The 16428-nt window shown below is 41.6% G+C and overlaps 1 protein-coding gene across 2 annotated transcripts in view; it reads right to left on the bottom strand.

Moving 5' to 3' along the window:
- Positions 1 to 16428, bottom strand: part of cltca (clathrin, heavy chain a (Hc)) — a 35677-nt gene that overhangs the window by 2566 nt on the left and 16683 nt on the right. The window contains exons 3-31 of one of the 2 annotated variants that reach the window (XM_018755350.2): positions 15575 to 15843; positions 15295 to 15456; positions 15038 to 15151; positions 14434 to 14607; positions 12515 to 12712; positions 11907 to 12107; positions 11493 to 11645; positions 11085 to 11207; positions 10649 to 10786; positions 10323 to 10487; positions 10052 to 10232; positions 9319 to 9482; positions 6810 to 6935; positions 6566 to 6708; positions 6178 to 6412; positions 5964 to 6086; positions 5717 to 5862; positions 5440 to 5623; positions 5143 to 5335; positions 4879 to 5036; positions 4621 to 4785; positions 4426 to 4533; positions 4148 to 4315; positions 3900 to 4049; positions 3680 to 3811; positions 3074 to 3184; positions 2766 to 2936; positions 2402 to 2623; positions 1146 to 1166 (exon numbers count right to left, since the gene is read on the bottom strand). In XM_018755350.2, the coding sequence (XP_018610866.1) occupies positions 1146 to 1166; positions 2402 to 2623; positions 2766 to 2936; positions 3074 to 3184; positions 3680 to 3811; positions 3900 to 4049; positions 4148 to 4315; positions 4426 to 4533; positions 4621 to 4785; positions 4879 to 5036; positions 5143 to 5335; positions 5440 to 5623; positions 5717 to 5862; positions 5964 to 6086; positions 6178 to 6412; positions 6566 to 6708; positions 6810 to 6935; positions 9319 to 9482; positions 10052 to 10232; positions 10323 to 10487; positions 10649 to 10786; positions 11085 to 11207; positions 11493 to 11645; positions 11907 to 12107; positions 12515 to 12712; positions 14434 to 14607; positions 15038 to 15151; positions 15295 to 15456; positions 15575 to 15843 (4598 nt within the window). The remainder of the gene's footprint in view (positions 1 to 1145; positions 1167 to 2401; positions 2624 to 2765; positions 2937 to 3073; positions 3185 to 3679; positions 3812 to 3899; positions 4050 to 4147; positions 4316 to 4425; positions 4534 to 4620; positions 4786 to 4878; positions 5037 to 5142; positions 5336 to 5439; positions 5624 to 5716; positions 5863 to 5963; positions 6087 to 6177; positions 6413 to 6565; positions 6709 to 6809; positions 6936 to 9318; positions 9483 to 10051; positions 10233 to 10322; positions 10488 to 10648; positions 10787 to 11084; positions 11208 to 11492; positions 11646 to 11906; positions 12108 to 12514; positions 12713 to 14433; positions 14608 to 15037; positions 15152 to 15294; positions 15457 to 15574; positions 15844 to 16428) is intronic. The other variant, XM_018755351.2, reaches the window with a different exon arrangement.

Genomic DNA, 16428 nt, shown 5'->3' with positions numbered 1-16428 from the left:
TGAAGATGGTTTGTACAGGCATTCAAGGCTTCAGGAAAGCAGACACAGCCAGTAGCAATGCCTCCTATTCTGTTGACAGCACCACTTTCACTGCTAAAGGGCACGCATGCTTGTTTCATACTGGCAGAAACCACAGGGCATGTTTCAGTTTTAATTCCTGCTGTTCACTCTCACACACATGCTCTCAAAGTCAGTGAAGGACCTGAACTTTTCAGTCTGCATTCTAGATAAATTTTCCCAACATAGAAAAAAGGATTACTGTGCAGTTTGTGTAAAGAGAAAGTGTTTAGTAATGCCCAGTTCAGAGCTACAGTACTCCGGAGTCAGCCTATGGATATGCATATCCAGAGACCCTTAGTGCAATTAACCTTGTGCTGGTGATAATTTGTATTCTAATGCCTCCATTTTTAGAAGTGGCAGTCTTACAAGTACTGCTACTAGCAGCCTTGGGGGGGGGGGGGGAACCTTACCATCTACACATCTTTTGTAAGATTAAAAATTTTTCCTTCACTGCACAAGGAACTAGTTTAGGTTTAACTAGTAAATTCAGGGCTCAATAGAAATTTCTCTAACCAGTTACAGATCCCAACATATGTCTATAGTTACTATGGCCTTTCAAGTACAAAAATACAAAATTCTGAAAAGAACGGTCACTTCATAAACCTCTCATGCATGCAGTAGATTTCCTACCTTAAGATTAACTGTTAAGAGCAATCTACAACTGGTTTGCAGTCCTTAAGGGTAGGCTCATCTAATCCAGGGACAAGCAGACTCCATCTATTTGGCCACGGTGAAAAACTACAGGGTGTACTTTACACCAAGGCTCTGGCCCACTTACTCAAACATCTCAGGTTTCCTGGGCGCCTGATTCAGTGGTGTTGATATGGTGAAAGAGGACTGGAACCAATGGCAGACTGCTGTTCAGTACGTTCATTCCCCCTATGCTATTGGTTAATTAGTCACTACTGGCTAATGCACTGATCCTTCTACAACTCTGGCTACACTACACTTAGGTTTAGAGAACACTCCGGGGAGGCTAGTGAATGTCATTTTAAAAGCAGCAGTGTAACATGGGGGGGGGACTCATGCAGATTCTTGGTTTCAGTCCAACTAAAAAAAAAAAAAATTAAATAAAAACTTTTCACCTTTTCCTTAATTGCATCAACCTGAAAGGAAATTCAAGAGGTGCAGCTTAGAAAACAAACTCCATTTTGCACAGAAGTGAGCAAGCAAGAGGAGATGGCATTGACTAACAAAACACTGATTTCCACACAAAAAAAAAATTACAGAAGATGAAGAAAAGACAGTCCTTGCGCACTGGTTGCAGATTTATTTGGATTTCTCATTAGTCATGCAAGAGAATACTTATGACAGCAACTGCTATGGATGATTATGGTTCAGTTGCATACTGTTACTACTAGTAATTGAGGGTAAAAGTGTCACACTAATTACAATGCATTCAACATTCTGACATTAACAGGTGCCTCTACTGGAAACCATGTGATTCTACTAGAGATCCTTCAAATGAACATTTGTTGCACTACATCCGGCATCCAGTCATTACAAACAAGTGTCCTGCTGCTTAGCTGCACAAACTGCATTACTTTATATCAAAGCCTGTAGGCTTCTGCAGTTGGTGTCAACTGACTGGGAGTTTTGTACTTCTGGATTAAACTATGTTGTGTGGGACATTGGTTCCAACGTCTCGCTTCTCCTGTTGGAAGCATCGTCAGGGAGCTTGTAAAGGTTAGATGTGGAATGGAGTGTTTGACGAGGGTGTATTTATGGGCGGGAACAGGGTCGGAGGTTGTAGCAGGTGGTCCTGATAGGTGGTGCCCCTGCTGTGTTTTCCACTTGTGCCGTTATTTACATTACATGTCGGCTCGCTGAACTGAGTTTTAATGAGAGGTGGTTGGGATGTTGCGGAACTGGCGCGGAGAAAGCATTCAATAAAGAAATTAAGCTAAACCATAAATCTGTCTTTACCAACTATAAGATGTGTTAAGGGTAATGCTTAGTTACATTTCTGAACTGCAATGACAATTCACTTTCATTTAACTCTTGAATGTTATACTATAAAATAGTTGAAACAGTAAATCTGCAAGCTGAAGACAAATTCATGCACTGTATATAAGAGAACCACTTAACATAACTCGAGTCACTTTTGCACAGGTGGAGGCAATAACCAAATTAAAAAAAAGTTACAGATGTAAGGGGAAGTGGGCTGAGAGCTTTTTATAGAAAAATGGCTGTTGAAAGACTGACTTGGGTGAACACAAGCAGGTCAATAATTCACAAAATAAATACACAGATCCTGTAAAAGTTTAGGTAAAACCCACAATGCTGCCATTTCTTCAAGAGGATGCCAGACACACTGGCATGCTCACTGTGCATAGCTCACCTTGGTCAGATACTCCCGCATGACCTGGATGAAATAGGGCATGGAGAAGTCCATGATGTTGTGCCTCCATGCCGTCTCCAAAACCACGTCAGGCCGCAGTAGATCATAGCATGTGAACAGGCATGCAGCAAAGCACTCCTTCTTCCCCTCCTGCAGGAACCACTGGAGCAGCTCCTCTGCCAACTCTGTATCCTTGGACTCTGATGCATACTGCATGGCATCCTGGGTAGGACATTTAAAGTTCAGTTGTGTTTTACTCATTTTACAAGCACAACTGTACATAATGGGCTTCATCTGAATTTATAAAAATAAAACAGATGCTACAACATTTAGGGAACCATTCCTAAGAGCCTAAAATAAATACCTTGTAGAGTTTGTCCTTCTTGCAAAGCTCCACACTTTGCTTCCAGCGGTTGTTGCCTTTGAAAAGGTAGGCAGCAATTCTCCTGAATTCAATGAGTTCATGCTTCTCCAAGCGCTGAGCCAGGGAGATGTTATCGAAGTTATCATACGCATCTATGGATGTTCGCAGAGCCTATGAGATGAGGAATTCCTTTAGTCTTTAATATTTGGCATATTTGAATTGAGCCTCCAGTAGCCCATCTGTACAATCACTCTTCTGTTGTAGAAAACAAGTGTGAAGGGCATGCTTTAACCTTTCCACATTCTCACCTGATAATCTTCCTCTGTGATGAAAAGATTGTTGAGTGCCTCATTAACTGACTTGTTGTTGTGGTTCTGTACAGACCGCAAGTAAGGTTTTACCAGTGGCAGTTGTTTGACCTACAAGGGTAAACAAACATGTCATTTGCTTTTGTTATTTAACAGCATCATTGTATAAAAACATTTAGATTTATTCACTTACACTTTTCTCCATAGTGACTTACAATGGATGCTATGTAGTGTTACTAGCTCACACACCTTTTCACCAAGGTGACTTACACTGCTAGATACACTACTTACAATGGGTCACATCCATACATCAGTGGAACACACTGTCACTCACACAAGATGGGGGAACCTGGACTGTGAGAGTAAACCCACACAGACGGGGAGAACATGCAAACTCCACACAGACTGAGTGGGGATTGAACCCATGTTCTCTTGCACCATCCAGGCACTGTGAGGCAGTAGCGCTACTCGCTGTGCCACCAATGTAAATGTAAAAACACCTCAAATAGTCAGTTTATTACAAATGTAATGCAATACAAAGTCACAACCCAGATCAGTAGGTTAAGCATCTGTGGGAGACTGGGTCTAAGAGGGTGGAGGGATTACCTTGGTGAAGAAGTTGACAGAACGAGAGTGGTCAAGTCGTGGGGACAGAACTATAAGCAGATCGTTCAGGAGCAGAGGCTTGAACTCCAAGTAGAACTGGACTGCTTTATAGTAAAGCTCCACATTGGCAACCTATGAACAAAATGAAACATACCATTATTAACTGAAAAGATGACCTCCTCCCAAGATGGGCAAAAAAGTATACTCTGCTCAACCATACCTTTGTGATAATGTCTTTAAACTGTCCTTCTTTCCAAGCATCTGTTGGGTGGTTCATCATGGTGATAATGGCATTGTCATACTCCTCATATTTATCATACAGGAACACCAACTCTGCCCACAAGTGAGCCTGTTCAGCAGCCCTCAAAACCTGAAACACAAACTGACCACATTAGCAGCAGCCACCTTAAGGAAGTAACATTCAAACCACACTGCCTGACTCTACTAATGTTATGGCTTTCAGCTTACCTTAGGAATATTAACACGGGACCAGAAGAGCTCCAGGTGTTCCCTCATCTTCTGTGGCTTAAACTTTGAGTAGAGGATTGCCAGCTCAGTGAACATACCCATGTGAGCCCTCTCCAGCCCCAGGGCAGCCTCTAACATGGTGATCAGTTCTTCAAAGTAGCCACGGTCCTAGTGGTGTAGACAAAAACCTTTCATCAGTGGACGCTTCAAGCTGGAGTACATAGTAATGAAAAGAATGTCCCCTTGGCTAGGCTAAGGCCAGAATTGTTTCACATTACCTGGTAATAGTTGATAAGCTCCTCCAGCTCATCAGCATGGACCACAATGTGAAGGCCGCACATCTGAGCTAAACGGAATTCCTTGCCATCCACACAGGCAAAGCACACCTGGAGAGGAGCAAACCAAAGTTTAGGAAAATGAGAAGTCTACTGAATAGCAGAACTCCAAAAGGTTGAAATAGGTCAATAACTTGCCTCCTTCCATGTGCGTGTGCTGTTAGCCTTTCGGGCCCCATCCACCGCAGCCTGATATTCTCCAAGGTGGACCAGAGTAGAAGCTAATCGTCCAAAGTTGGAAACATTGTTGTACAGTAACTTAGCGGCTTCATACATTTTCTCATCATAGCACCGGTCACCAACCTACAACAACGAAACTCGGAGTCAGGCTTTTTCCCCCCCCCCCCCTCTTCAAACTGCCTTAAAATAAGGACATAAGATGGACATGAGACATACTTGCTGGATGTGAGCATTGTTTGGTCCATTGATGAATTCCTCAAGCTCAGCCAGGCGGTTGGTTTTGGCTAGAGCAAATATTAGCTCAGTCTCCACATACGACTCACGAGCTTTCTTGCGGGCCATCTGCAGGAACTTCACCAGATCCTCCCAATTTCCTTGAATCAATATTATGTCAATATTATGAACCACTTTCTACACTTCACACTGAAGCTGTCTTCCTGATCACAAATACAGCTTCAAAGGAAAAGCTCTGTCTCTTACCACTATGGCTGGCTGCCTGCACCACCTCCATATAGGCAGAGGGGTCATCAGCTTTGATGTAGGAGTCGATGGCTTCTTTCACCAGGCCCTTCTGCAGCTGTGCCTTAGCCAGCTGGCTCCACACAGCTGGCTCATTGCAGCGCTCAGCAAATTCATAGGCCCGATCAAGGTTCCCAATATGCTCAATGAGAACCTAACAAAAAAAAAGAAAAAAGCCAGCAGAGTACATTAAGCATATGGGAATTTACATGGAAATGCAGTAGGTTTTATTAATGAAAAGCTGACTGCCAGTCTTACTTGTATTGCAGAGGTGTTGACATCAAACTTCCTGAAAATTGCAAAGGCTTCCTCGAACAGTTCATTGCTAATTGCAATGTTTGCAATATCTGGGGCATCATAATTGTCCAAACGGTTGATGTACTCCATCACACGAGTCCTGTCAGCTTTAATAGCTGTAAGAATGAGGAGGTTTTGTAGATTTCTGCAAGCAAAAATTAATATTAGTGTTGACATTCTTGGAGAAATGCAGACCAATTCATTGATAGCAAGAGTTTCAATATAAATCTGTCTCCACCTGTGCTCACTGAAAACTGAATTATCCAAAACAATCTTTTCCAAAAGTTCAATGAGTTCATTGGGAAGGTCTGCAGTCATGAAGGCCTTGACTGTGACAGACACCTCTTCTGGGTCTTGCGTTTCTGACAGAGCAGTCTGGACAACCTGCCAAGAAATGCATAAACCAAGTTTAAGGAAGAAGTCTGGATGCTTAAAGCAGCAGCAAAATGCTGATGTTTTACTGTGTTTACAGGAAGCTGACTCACCTGATCAATAAGAGGCCTTCTGTAGGGGTTGCTCTCCAGCAACACACTAGCCCACAGCTCAGGGTCTCGACGACGTACCAGGTAGCGGGACAGACTCTTGAAGAGGGAATTTTCATTGCAGACCTGTATCAAGAGCACAAGTTACAGATTAAGTTTCAAAATCAAATTTGTAAATTCTGAGTTTACAAAACAGGCGTATCAGACAGATGCTTACATGAATGAGCTCTTGGTCACACTGTCCTCGTTCATAAGCAACACAGGCCAAGTGAGGGTCTCTCTTCTCACAGTACTTGCCCACCACACGGCTGTCATAGTATGGGTTCTCCCGCAGGAAGCGCTCTGGGTTGTTGTTACTGTCAATGTAGATCTTGGCCAAGGCATTGTGAGTGGCTGGCTCCTCGCAGCCCTCATGGATGCGGGCCTCCAACCAAGGAAGCAGGAGCTTCAGCCTATAGATAAGTCTACATTTGAGTATTCAAGCTAGAAGAGTTTTGTATTTAATTCCACCTTCCATATAACAAGTACATAAAATCAGATTTCTGGGGGGGGGGGGGGGGGGAGAAGAGGAGGAAAGTCAGTAGCTTCCAGTCCAGTGGTTGTACCTGTTCCTCTTCTCAACTTCAGCCACCAGCTCATCAGTGGAGAACTGGCCTCGCACCACCAAAATGAGATTCTTGATAACATCCTCAGAGCAGTCCACATCCAGAAGCCCACCAATCACTACTGGAAGTCTGCTGGGGTTCACCTGTATGGCAGCAACTTGTCATCAGGAAGTTTTGATGCACTGGCATTTTTTATAGTAACTTAAGTCCAAACACACAAGGAACTCAGGGCAAATCAGCTAACCTTCTGCACATAGATTTCTATGTATTTCTGCAGGTTGTTGCGGTACAGGTAGAGGACCAGGTCGTGGACAAAGTCAAACCGGTCACACACAATGATGAGGGGTAGCTGGTCTGTCAGCTTAGCCTCCTGTTAGAGGGGAAGGGAAAGAGAGCTCAAAGAATTGTACCAAAAACATAACAGCTAAACAAAATCTACTGTAATCACAGTCAAACCTGCCTGGTTTAGTGCAACTTCTATAGACAAACTAGGAAGCAGTCTATGCTCTAACCCACCCACTAAGATGTATGAGAAAAGACTGAAAGTCCACCAAGCACTGCGTCTACCTTACCCCCCCCCCCCCCAAAAAAAAACTTAATATGTAGCTTGTTTATTAGACCCAAGGAAATACTATGCACTGATAATCTATAAAGCTGTCCACTACAGATTTGACTAAACTGTTGCCTCTTACAATTGTGAATGGAGAAAAAAAAAAAAACAAAAAAAAACACAAATTAAACTGGTGTGTCATTTTGTAACTGAAACAATAACCCTGTCAAAATGACAATATTGAGGGGGACAAGGGAAAAATGTCAAATGAAGCTGTCACAATTTAAGATTAAATGATGGTTAATTGGTGCAGACTGAGTAAATGTAAAAAGGGAGTAACAAAATCATTGAGGATCTAGAGGTGTGGTCAATGCACACATACACAAATTTGACAGGGGTTCCCTCCTTACTGCCCCACACACACACACACACACACACACAATAACCAGACCACAATCGAATTTCACATTCCCTCTTTATAACTTCTTGCACTATGCAGCTGCCATCAATAATCTACAGGATTAATACTCTGGGATTGTGCAATGGACATTCCTTAAAAGTTAAGGCTGGGTCCATGATGGTAAGCACTCAATTACGAAGGGCTTCTCCCAGTCAAGATTTAAAGTTGAACAGATTTTTTTAAAAGGAGGGAAAAAAGTTAAAAATTTGTGAGCAAGTGATTCTGAAAATTTCCAATCACAGCATCATTGCTATAGTATCTGTAAGAGCAGCAGCAGTCTACTAGGAAGTAGACAATATCTATGCACAAGTGGAAAGAAAGATTTTACTCCCATACAAAACCAAGCAATTCTAAATAAGGGTCACAAACCTAACCTTGATATCTGGATCCTATTGACAGGTGACTAAAACTTGCTGATACAAGCAAGCCTAAAAACACTACCTAAAAACAAGCTTCCTTTTAAAAAAAAAAAAAAAAAAAACCCTCACTCAAGGAAAACTTGAACATGGGGTACAGTTGGGTGAGATTGTCTAAGGCATTGTTACTGTCACAATATGCATGATACAAATCCCAGGTTTAATCCTGTAACTAGGAAGGGATGAAAGTAAATTGAGAATCCTGCACTGATAGATTTACCTGGTACACGTCCTGCCCATTCCAAAGACAAAGGGAAAAGCACAAGAGATAGCTATCATCAGGAAAGAGTTGATGTACACTTGTTACCAACACTGGGAAGATTTGGTGCTGGCTTCATAAAGCTACTGAATCTACTCATAATAGTTCTGACAATCACCCCCCCCATTAGCAGTATGCATTGTAAAGCAGAGGCATGCGTCAAGCCCTAATACAACAGCTGAATGTCACTGATGACTGGGAAATTCTAAACCATGTAACTAATTAAACACTTCAAGTGGAGGGGGGGGGGGGGGGGGGGAAAAAAAAAAAAAAAAAAACTTTTGGATTGAGTACAGAGACATTGAATGACAAAAGCTGGTACATGGTAGTACACTGATTTGACAGAAGTACAAACAATTACAGGACGGGGGGGGGGGGGGGGGGGGGTCTAGAGAGAACAAGTGGTGTATGCTGTAAGGGTTCTCTCTTAGGGTTAGTTAGAACTGTACCTCAAATTAGAGTTGGGGCCCCAAAGTGTACTTACAATTTAAGTTGTCTGAAAGTCCCACTATAGCATGATCTTTAGTTTAATCCCTCAGTTTATTTACAAGTTAGATTCTGTTTTAAAGTTTGGTATAAATTTTTTCCATCAACAGCTGATATATAGTGTAGGGTTTCCATGTCGCTCCATCATGGAAATGCTGCGTGAGCCAGGGAACACTGGACAGGACACCACTGTCATGGGACTTAACTGGAAGCACCATTAAAATTGAATACACTAGAATGACTGAATAAAGGCACTGCCACAACCAGCTATTTGGTGTGTGTTGTGTTCTGCTTTACATGTAGAAGAGTGACATGCTCAATCTGTGCATCAGGCAAGACAGGAGCATTTGTCAAAAAATGGAAAATGTTCCAAAAAAATCTAACTGATGTTCGTAACAGGAATTAAATCAATGATTGCAACACATATACACTTAATCACCTGCTTTGGCTCAAGAGGCAAGCTTTTTTTGTGGTTAGAGCAAACATTCAAAGAGTGCAAGACCACAAGGACCATGACTGAGAACCCCAGTTTAAGTTTTGAAGAATGCTCTACTCATCTTACTTCTCCAAGTTTGCAGTTACCTTCAAGAAGTTCTTCACCCGCTCTGGATCATAGCAATTGCTCTCTCGGCAGATCCTTTCAACCTCTTTGATTTGGCCCGTTTTACAGGCTGCTTGAATGTACTTGAAGTGGACCTCAGGGTCTTGGCTGAAGTTTACAATAGAACCCAAGAAGTAGAACAGACCTGAAACAAGATCAGTACCATTAATAAAAATTAGTTCATCTTGGCTTTAAGCAAGCAGTACCATTCTTTAAACAAGAGTTTAATGACATCCACTTTTTTTAAAAAGACAAAGTAATTTCAGAATTAATTTTAGACCTCATTCTAGCACACTTGATTTCCCAGCGAAGCACCAACACACATTTAAATGTAGCTAAGTTTTAGGTTTGCTTTTCCCAATATTTCTGCATCAACTTGACCTTTACTGTCAACTGTAAAATAGCATAATGCTGCTTTAGCAATTGTTAATTTTTTGCTAGTCTGCATGATTATCCCTAGCTTTGTTTCCAGTTACAGCAGTATGACATCTGCTAAAAAAAAAAAAAGCAATTTAATGTCTCAAGGTATAGAGTACAGATACCTAATTTGTGATTTTTCACTAGTTCCATTTTTCCACAACTGCTACTCGTTGCTACATTAACCGTAACTAGTATATTTTTATGATACAACCTTGAGATACAAAGTCCTTAACGCAACTGCATTTCATTTACTTCTTAGCGTATATCAGACAGCATGAGTTCAGAACACAATACCCTCAAAGCTCTTGAAGGACTCAAACAGTTCAGTCAGGGCCTGGGTGGACAACTGCTCATGGTACTTGGAGGCCACTTGGACACAGATCTGCAGGTTTTGGCGAATGTTGGCTGACAGCATAGCCCTCAGGCACTCAAGGGAATCCTCCACAGACAGCGAGCCAAAGAAGTTTACCAGCCACTGAATACAAATGGACATACAAAAGTATAAGAGCACAGAAAAAAGGCTGTCCATAAAAATCTGGGCCCCATCATTGCCTCAGGCAAGTACCTCAGGGTTCAGCAAATGGGTATGGACCACTGCTCGTTTGATGTCATACAAGTCTGTGTAGTGCTCCAAGGCTCTCTGCAGCAGTCCCGCCTTCTCGCACAGCTGGGCAATGTGAGCACGGTCATAGTTGGTAAACATCTGGTTCCCTAGAATGGCATCTGCAACCTATAACAAATGAATTCACATTAAACATACACAAACAAAAACTACCTAGCATCAACTACAAAACCTTGTCAGTCAAATCTGTTAGCTTAATCCATAGACAAAACTAATTGAAACCAGAGCGGTGCAAAACAGCCTAGGTTCAAGTATTCACTGGCCAGTACCTGTGGGGCATGCATTAGGTTCATCTCCAGAAGGCGAGTTTGCAAAGGTCCCTCAGATGGCCGGTTGTTTTTAAGTGCATCCAACAGAAAGGAGGTGCACTGCTGGATCAGGTTATACTCCATGAACACATCCACAATCTGAGAAGTGGGAAGACAAAGTATAAGGCTGACAACTCATTTAGCTGACTTTTCTCCAGAGCAATTTACAATATTACGCTACTTAGTTATTTACCAATTTATATAGCTATGCAATTTTACTAGAAGTAATTTAGGCTCAAGGGTACTACAGCCTCCATCACAACACCTTAATTGCAAGCACATAAATGTTGCACAGGGTTGCACGCACGCACACCTCATATCAAAGAGTGCCTAATAACAGTGTTATATGTGAGATACTGGCATTTTTAAAAAAAAAAAAAAAAAATTTTCCTCTTACCTGTGTAATGTCAGCAAGTGGCTCTTCATCCTGGACCAACATTTGGGAAAACTGTAGGCCCTGCTCTGGGCTAATGCGCATCACATTCCTCAACAAGAAGATCCAGTCCGGGGTGTAGCCCACCTGAGACAAAATAAGTGTTCCTTATGACATTAAACCATTACATTTTTACTCACTATAACAGCTGGACATCAGATAAATTACCTAGTCTGTAAGGATAGAAAGGGTATGTTATAACAGATTACACAAATCTCTAAGTTTACAATAGGGTTAACAGCCTCAACCACAACAACCTTTCACTAAGTTCTTTAACCAGAACAGCATCCAAGGGTAACAAAAACTAAATTTAAAGAAAGAAATTCTGGAACTCATGTCAAGGAAACAGGATATTACTGTCCACTGACCCACCTTTTTGGCATACAGTACAATTTTAGGAAACTGCCCAGTCTCAGCAAAACACTGGATGACTTTGTTGGGGACATTTGCTCTCAGATAGACACTGAGAGCCAGAGTTGGGTCCACAGATTTCACCAGATCCCCCAGTTCCTCTGAGCATTCAAGCTATATGAAGACACAAAGACACAGTTACAGGCCACTGCAAGCTTATAGAGTTTTTCCACAGTCACACAGAACTACATAATAAATCAAGAGACCAATGGCTGTTTCTAAAGGTAAAGCAATATTTCAGCACATTCTCTGGATTATAAAAAGCTCTATTTTGTTTCATTGCTCCAACACACTATGGTATTTGTTAAAATTAAACTTCAACATCTGAAATATGTCACAGTTACAATACATATAGATGCACACAACAGCACATACTTTGTCTTCTTTCAGCCATTTCTCCAACAGCTGCTTGCGGCCTTGCTGCAAGACAGGTCTACATAGCTCCAGGGACTCAAACTTGTTAAGCTGGCCTTGGTCCAGCAGGATGCCGAAGTACTGGAGCAGGGGGGAGGTCTGGCCAGGCTGGGCAGGCACGCTTTGGAATCGCCGGATGGTATCTGGGGTGCGTAGAATTCCCTGAGATAAACAAGGGTGGGTCAGACTTCCTGTGCATTGAAACCACTAACAGGATGAACACACACGAGGAATGAAATGAAGTACAACAAATACCTTACCAAATTCATTCAGTCCTAAGGTCCATTCTGAACATTTAATTGTTTGTAATAAAAATATAAAAACATCTCACTGCTTTATGACTCTTTACCCAGAGAAATTACCATTATACAAATATTTCACTGGAGAAAGCCATGTTAAGCAGCTTGCTCAGAAATACTGTAACAGGATGGCCCTTGACACTCAAAGTACCACCTCTCAGATAGAAAGTCCATACTTTTCACAGCTATCAGATCTCAAATGACCATTTAAGAAAAAAGCCATAAGGTACATTCAATCATTTGTGGAGTCTGGAAAGGTATAGCAGTTACCTTTGGTGCATTAGCTGCAACCTTTGCTGCCTCAGAGTAGTTCCCTCCTGCAAAGAGATTGTTGAATTTGCGAGCAAAGAGCTCTTCAGCACCAGCTAGATTGTTGCGTACAGCCATGCGCAGAGCCAGGTCAGGGTTCTGTAGCACGTTTGTAATGTAGGGGATGATATTCTCCTCCTCCACACACACAGAGAGAACCTGTAGTTTACAGAAGAGTAAGGTGGATGTGACAGGTTAAAGCTTTTCTCAGTCACAGGAACTTTTTGTTTTTCCCTTCTACAGTACCATTTGAGTATACAAATCTCCCCTCCCAGATAAATCTTCTGGCTGCAAATTCTGGGATCAGTTTGCAGATAAGGCCTGTAGCTATGCATAGGACAGCTTTATTTTAGGATGCAACACAATGTATAGAGTGGCAAGTCATGGGGAGGGCCTGCTGTTTCAGAGTAGAAACTATTCCCATGAAACAATAAAACTCCCAACTTCTTCCTCCAATTCAGAGAGGATAAACATGAACATTTAAGCATAAACCAGGTCAAAATGCTTCTAAAATTCATCTATATGCAGGATAAGGAGGACAATTCCAGGAGTACCAATAAAGGCAGATGCAATCAAGTCTGGCATTAGGACAGTAGCATTAATTCCTGAGCCCTGGCTTTCTGAGAGGGGTCACCAGGCCAAGGCAAAGTGGTGTGTCTATGTTACACAACGAGATGTTACAGGAAGAGTGAAAGCCCTGGGAGGATTACACATGTCTGCTGGCAACTCCCACTCCATATCACATGCTGCCAGGCTCTGCAGTTATTTTCAGGGATTCCTTCATCTCAAGGTCATCTTGCAGCACTGCACACTAAATGTATACAGAGCAAGCAGAATCCCCCCCCCCTTGCAAAGGAAGAGATGCACCTCAGCATGCACCCTCTAATGGAAGAGAGACCAAGTCTCCAACTAAATTTAAGTAATTACAATATTAATATTCCTGAACATTCTCCATGCTCACCTGCAGTCTGATGACTTTGGATGACTAACAGACCCAAATTGTGACACAAAAGGAGCACATATTTTTGAACTTTAAAATTAGCAGACATTAACAGAAAGGGTCTAGAGTGCTTTCAAAGATCACAGGCCATGGTGAAAGATGTAGGCTTAGCCTGCTCTGACACACAATCGGGATCTGTTTTCAACAACCCTGAATATTTAAAGTGGCTCTGCTATAAAATTATTAGCTTGCATGACCAGGTCTCCTCAAATAATGGAAGGACCTGTAAGATGCTGTCTGTGGCCTGGTTTTTGTATGAAATCTTACACTTCATATTCATATCACTTCCTAATTTATATTCTATTCCTGCAGAAGACAAATCAGTTCCACTATCCTACTACACTGCTAATCATTTGCTGTAATTTCTTACAACTCCAATCACCTCATTTTATAAGCTTTTAAATGATGCCCTTTAATGAATTTTAATGGGAGGATTCTTAAAATGTCAATTAAATGACTGTGTGGGAATTCTAAAAGTCACAGGATCCTGAACAGAATGACCCCCCCCCCCCCCAGCCTATACAAGGGCATTCAGCTTATGAACCATTTTGTATTGAGGATTTCTGAAAAGGACACATTAAGCTGTTACAATTCTGTTTGAAAGAATCTAGCTTATGGGCACAAAAAGGTATGCAGCCAGGTTCCATGACCTCTCCCCTCCAGTGTGGCAAAAGGACTGAAAATCTATACTGAGCCTTTCCTTCCCCAAACAAAAAGATGCACGATTGCCAAGTGGGGGGGAGGCAAATTTTCTGGGGCTCCCACTACAAAGCTTGTAAACTAAGCTGCTGCTTATGCTGCCGATAAGCACTTAACAGATCAATTCCCTTCACCAGGAAAAAGCTAAGCTTCAGCTAAGGTGAGAAGAGAAAGTGGGTACCTGTCCTTTTCTGTTGACCCCAATGATCCCAGCGGTGGCTTCATGAGGGGCTGTAACAAAGATGGTCTCACCACTGATTCGATTCATGTAGATACAGGTGCCCGTCTCAAGGTCATACAGGTGGATGTATCCATATTTGGTGATGAGAAACACAACATCCTGCTTGGAGCTTATCTATACAGATAGAATTGTGGGGAAACTGTTCAACCAAGTAGGCTTCAATTACATTTGAGAACCATCATATGCTTTTTTAAAAAAAATTCTATTTAACAGAATACAGCAGTTAAGAATCCCAATGTGTCAGACATGTAGAAATCCAAAAGGACTTGTGTGTTCAAGCTATTTTTTTTTTTTAAATCATTTCTTTAAAAGGAAAAAGCCTATGTGCAGCTACTCATGGATACTGGTTCACATGGTATGTGGAAAAATGGACTGTACAAGAATGTCTATTGTATCTCATTCCTGTTGAGGTAATGCGCCAATTGTAATTTTCTGAAATGTACATTGCTTTGGAATAAAGCATCTGCTAAATGCATAATGTAAATGTATGGGACTAATTTCATACTTAAGCCAGAAGCAGAAGGCATGGACTGTAATTCTATACCTGCATTGCAACAGGGAAGTCATTCTGGGCCTCAGGTGGAAAGAACACATCAACTGCTTTCTTAGGAAAAGGCTGATTCCCCGTAGGAGGAGTCCCCACTTCAATTATGTGCAGCTGGGAAAGATGAACAGGCATCATCAGTGTCAGTAATGCTGGTATGTGCTTTTTTTGACCTTTTTTTTTTTTTTTAAAAAAAAAAAAAAAAAAAAAAAAAAAAAAAAAAAAAGTCTCGTCTTCTCTATGGCGAAAGCTGGTACCTTTCCTCCAGCCTGGCCACGAACAGCAAAGCAGAAGAGAGTGGACTCCTCTGCATTTCCCTCCATTTTGAATTGAGCAAAGCCTGCAGCATGACCCTCAATGGGCTGGGACACCTTTCTGTCCACCGAGTACAGTTGCATTGCACCAACAACACGGTTTTGCTGAAGATTAAATAAAAGATTTCTGGTCAAGGATTTCAGATGGAATAGATCTAGAACACTAATGCATGTATACAGTTGTATCAGAATTTATGATAAGTGCATCATTCACTGAACACACCTGTGCTGAAATGCCAATGAGAAGCAGCCACTTCTGTTTGGCATCAGTACGGTAGTTGATTATTTGACAGCCAGCCAAGCTTGAGTGGCGGTCAAACACTTTGACTGGCTGAGAGTCTCCTTCCATGCTCCAGTGGTAGACAGCATTGTCTGTGACTAGAGCCACTGTGTTGAGGGAGATCCACTTCCAGAAGGTGACATCATCTGTCATGGTATGGGCCTTCATTTTGCTCTTCATCTCAATATTGAAGATCTGGAGGGTTTTTGATGCTGCAAAATTTTTTACAAAAAAGGAAAGGTGTGAGAAGCTGCTGTGATGAGAATACTGAACCAATACAACACTCATACCTCAAAAACTGACATGACAGACCAATACTGGGAATACCAAATTTCACTTCAATACCAACAGTCAAGCTAGAAATATTGGTAGGTGTGGGTTTCAGTGTATCAGACAACATACATTGACTTTATACTGCACAGTAGTTACTGTAAAGACAGAAAAACACAAAATGTTTATAAAACAATCAAATCCTGAATATCTGCATTCAGGTAAATACAGTGACAGGGAGGAAACAAGAGGAAAGTATTTATGGGAATAGGAGAAATCTAAGCTAGAATGTGACAAATGAACACTAAGAAATACCTACCATAAGCTTACTGAAAAGACCCTTAGAGGTTTGCAATTCATTTTATACTCCAAGATGTTTTATATACATGTTTTTTGAAATTGACAGTTTGAAAAGGGAATAAGGCACTTACCTGTAGTTTAAAAACAGATTTTGGCAAGATGACTGATTGTTTTAAATCAACAAGGAATGATCAGTTGCCAATATAAAATCATGTACATTTGTCATC

This window comes from Scleropages formosus, chromosome 4 (genome assembly GCF_900964775.1).
Source record: "Scleropages formosus chromosome 4, fSclFor1.1, whole genome shotgun sequence".
In the NCBI taxonomy this organism is placed as follows: Eukaryota; Metazoa; Chordata; class Actinopteri; order Osteoglossiformes; family Osteoglossidae; genus Scleropages; species Scleropages formosus.
Note: the sequence above shows the minus strand (reverse complement) of the source record. Positions and strands in the feature narration are given on the sequence as shown.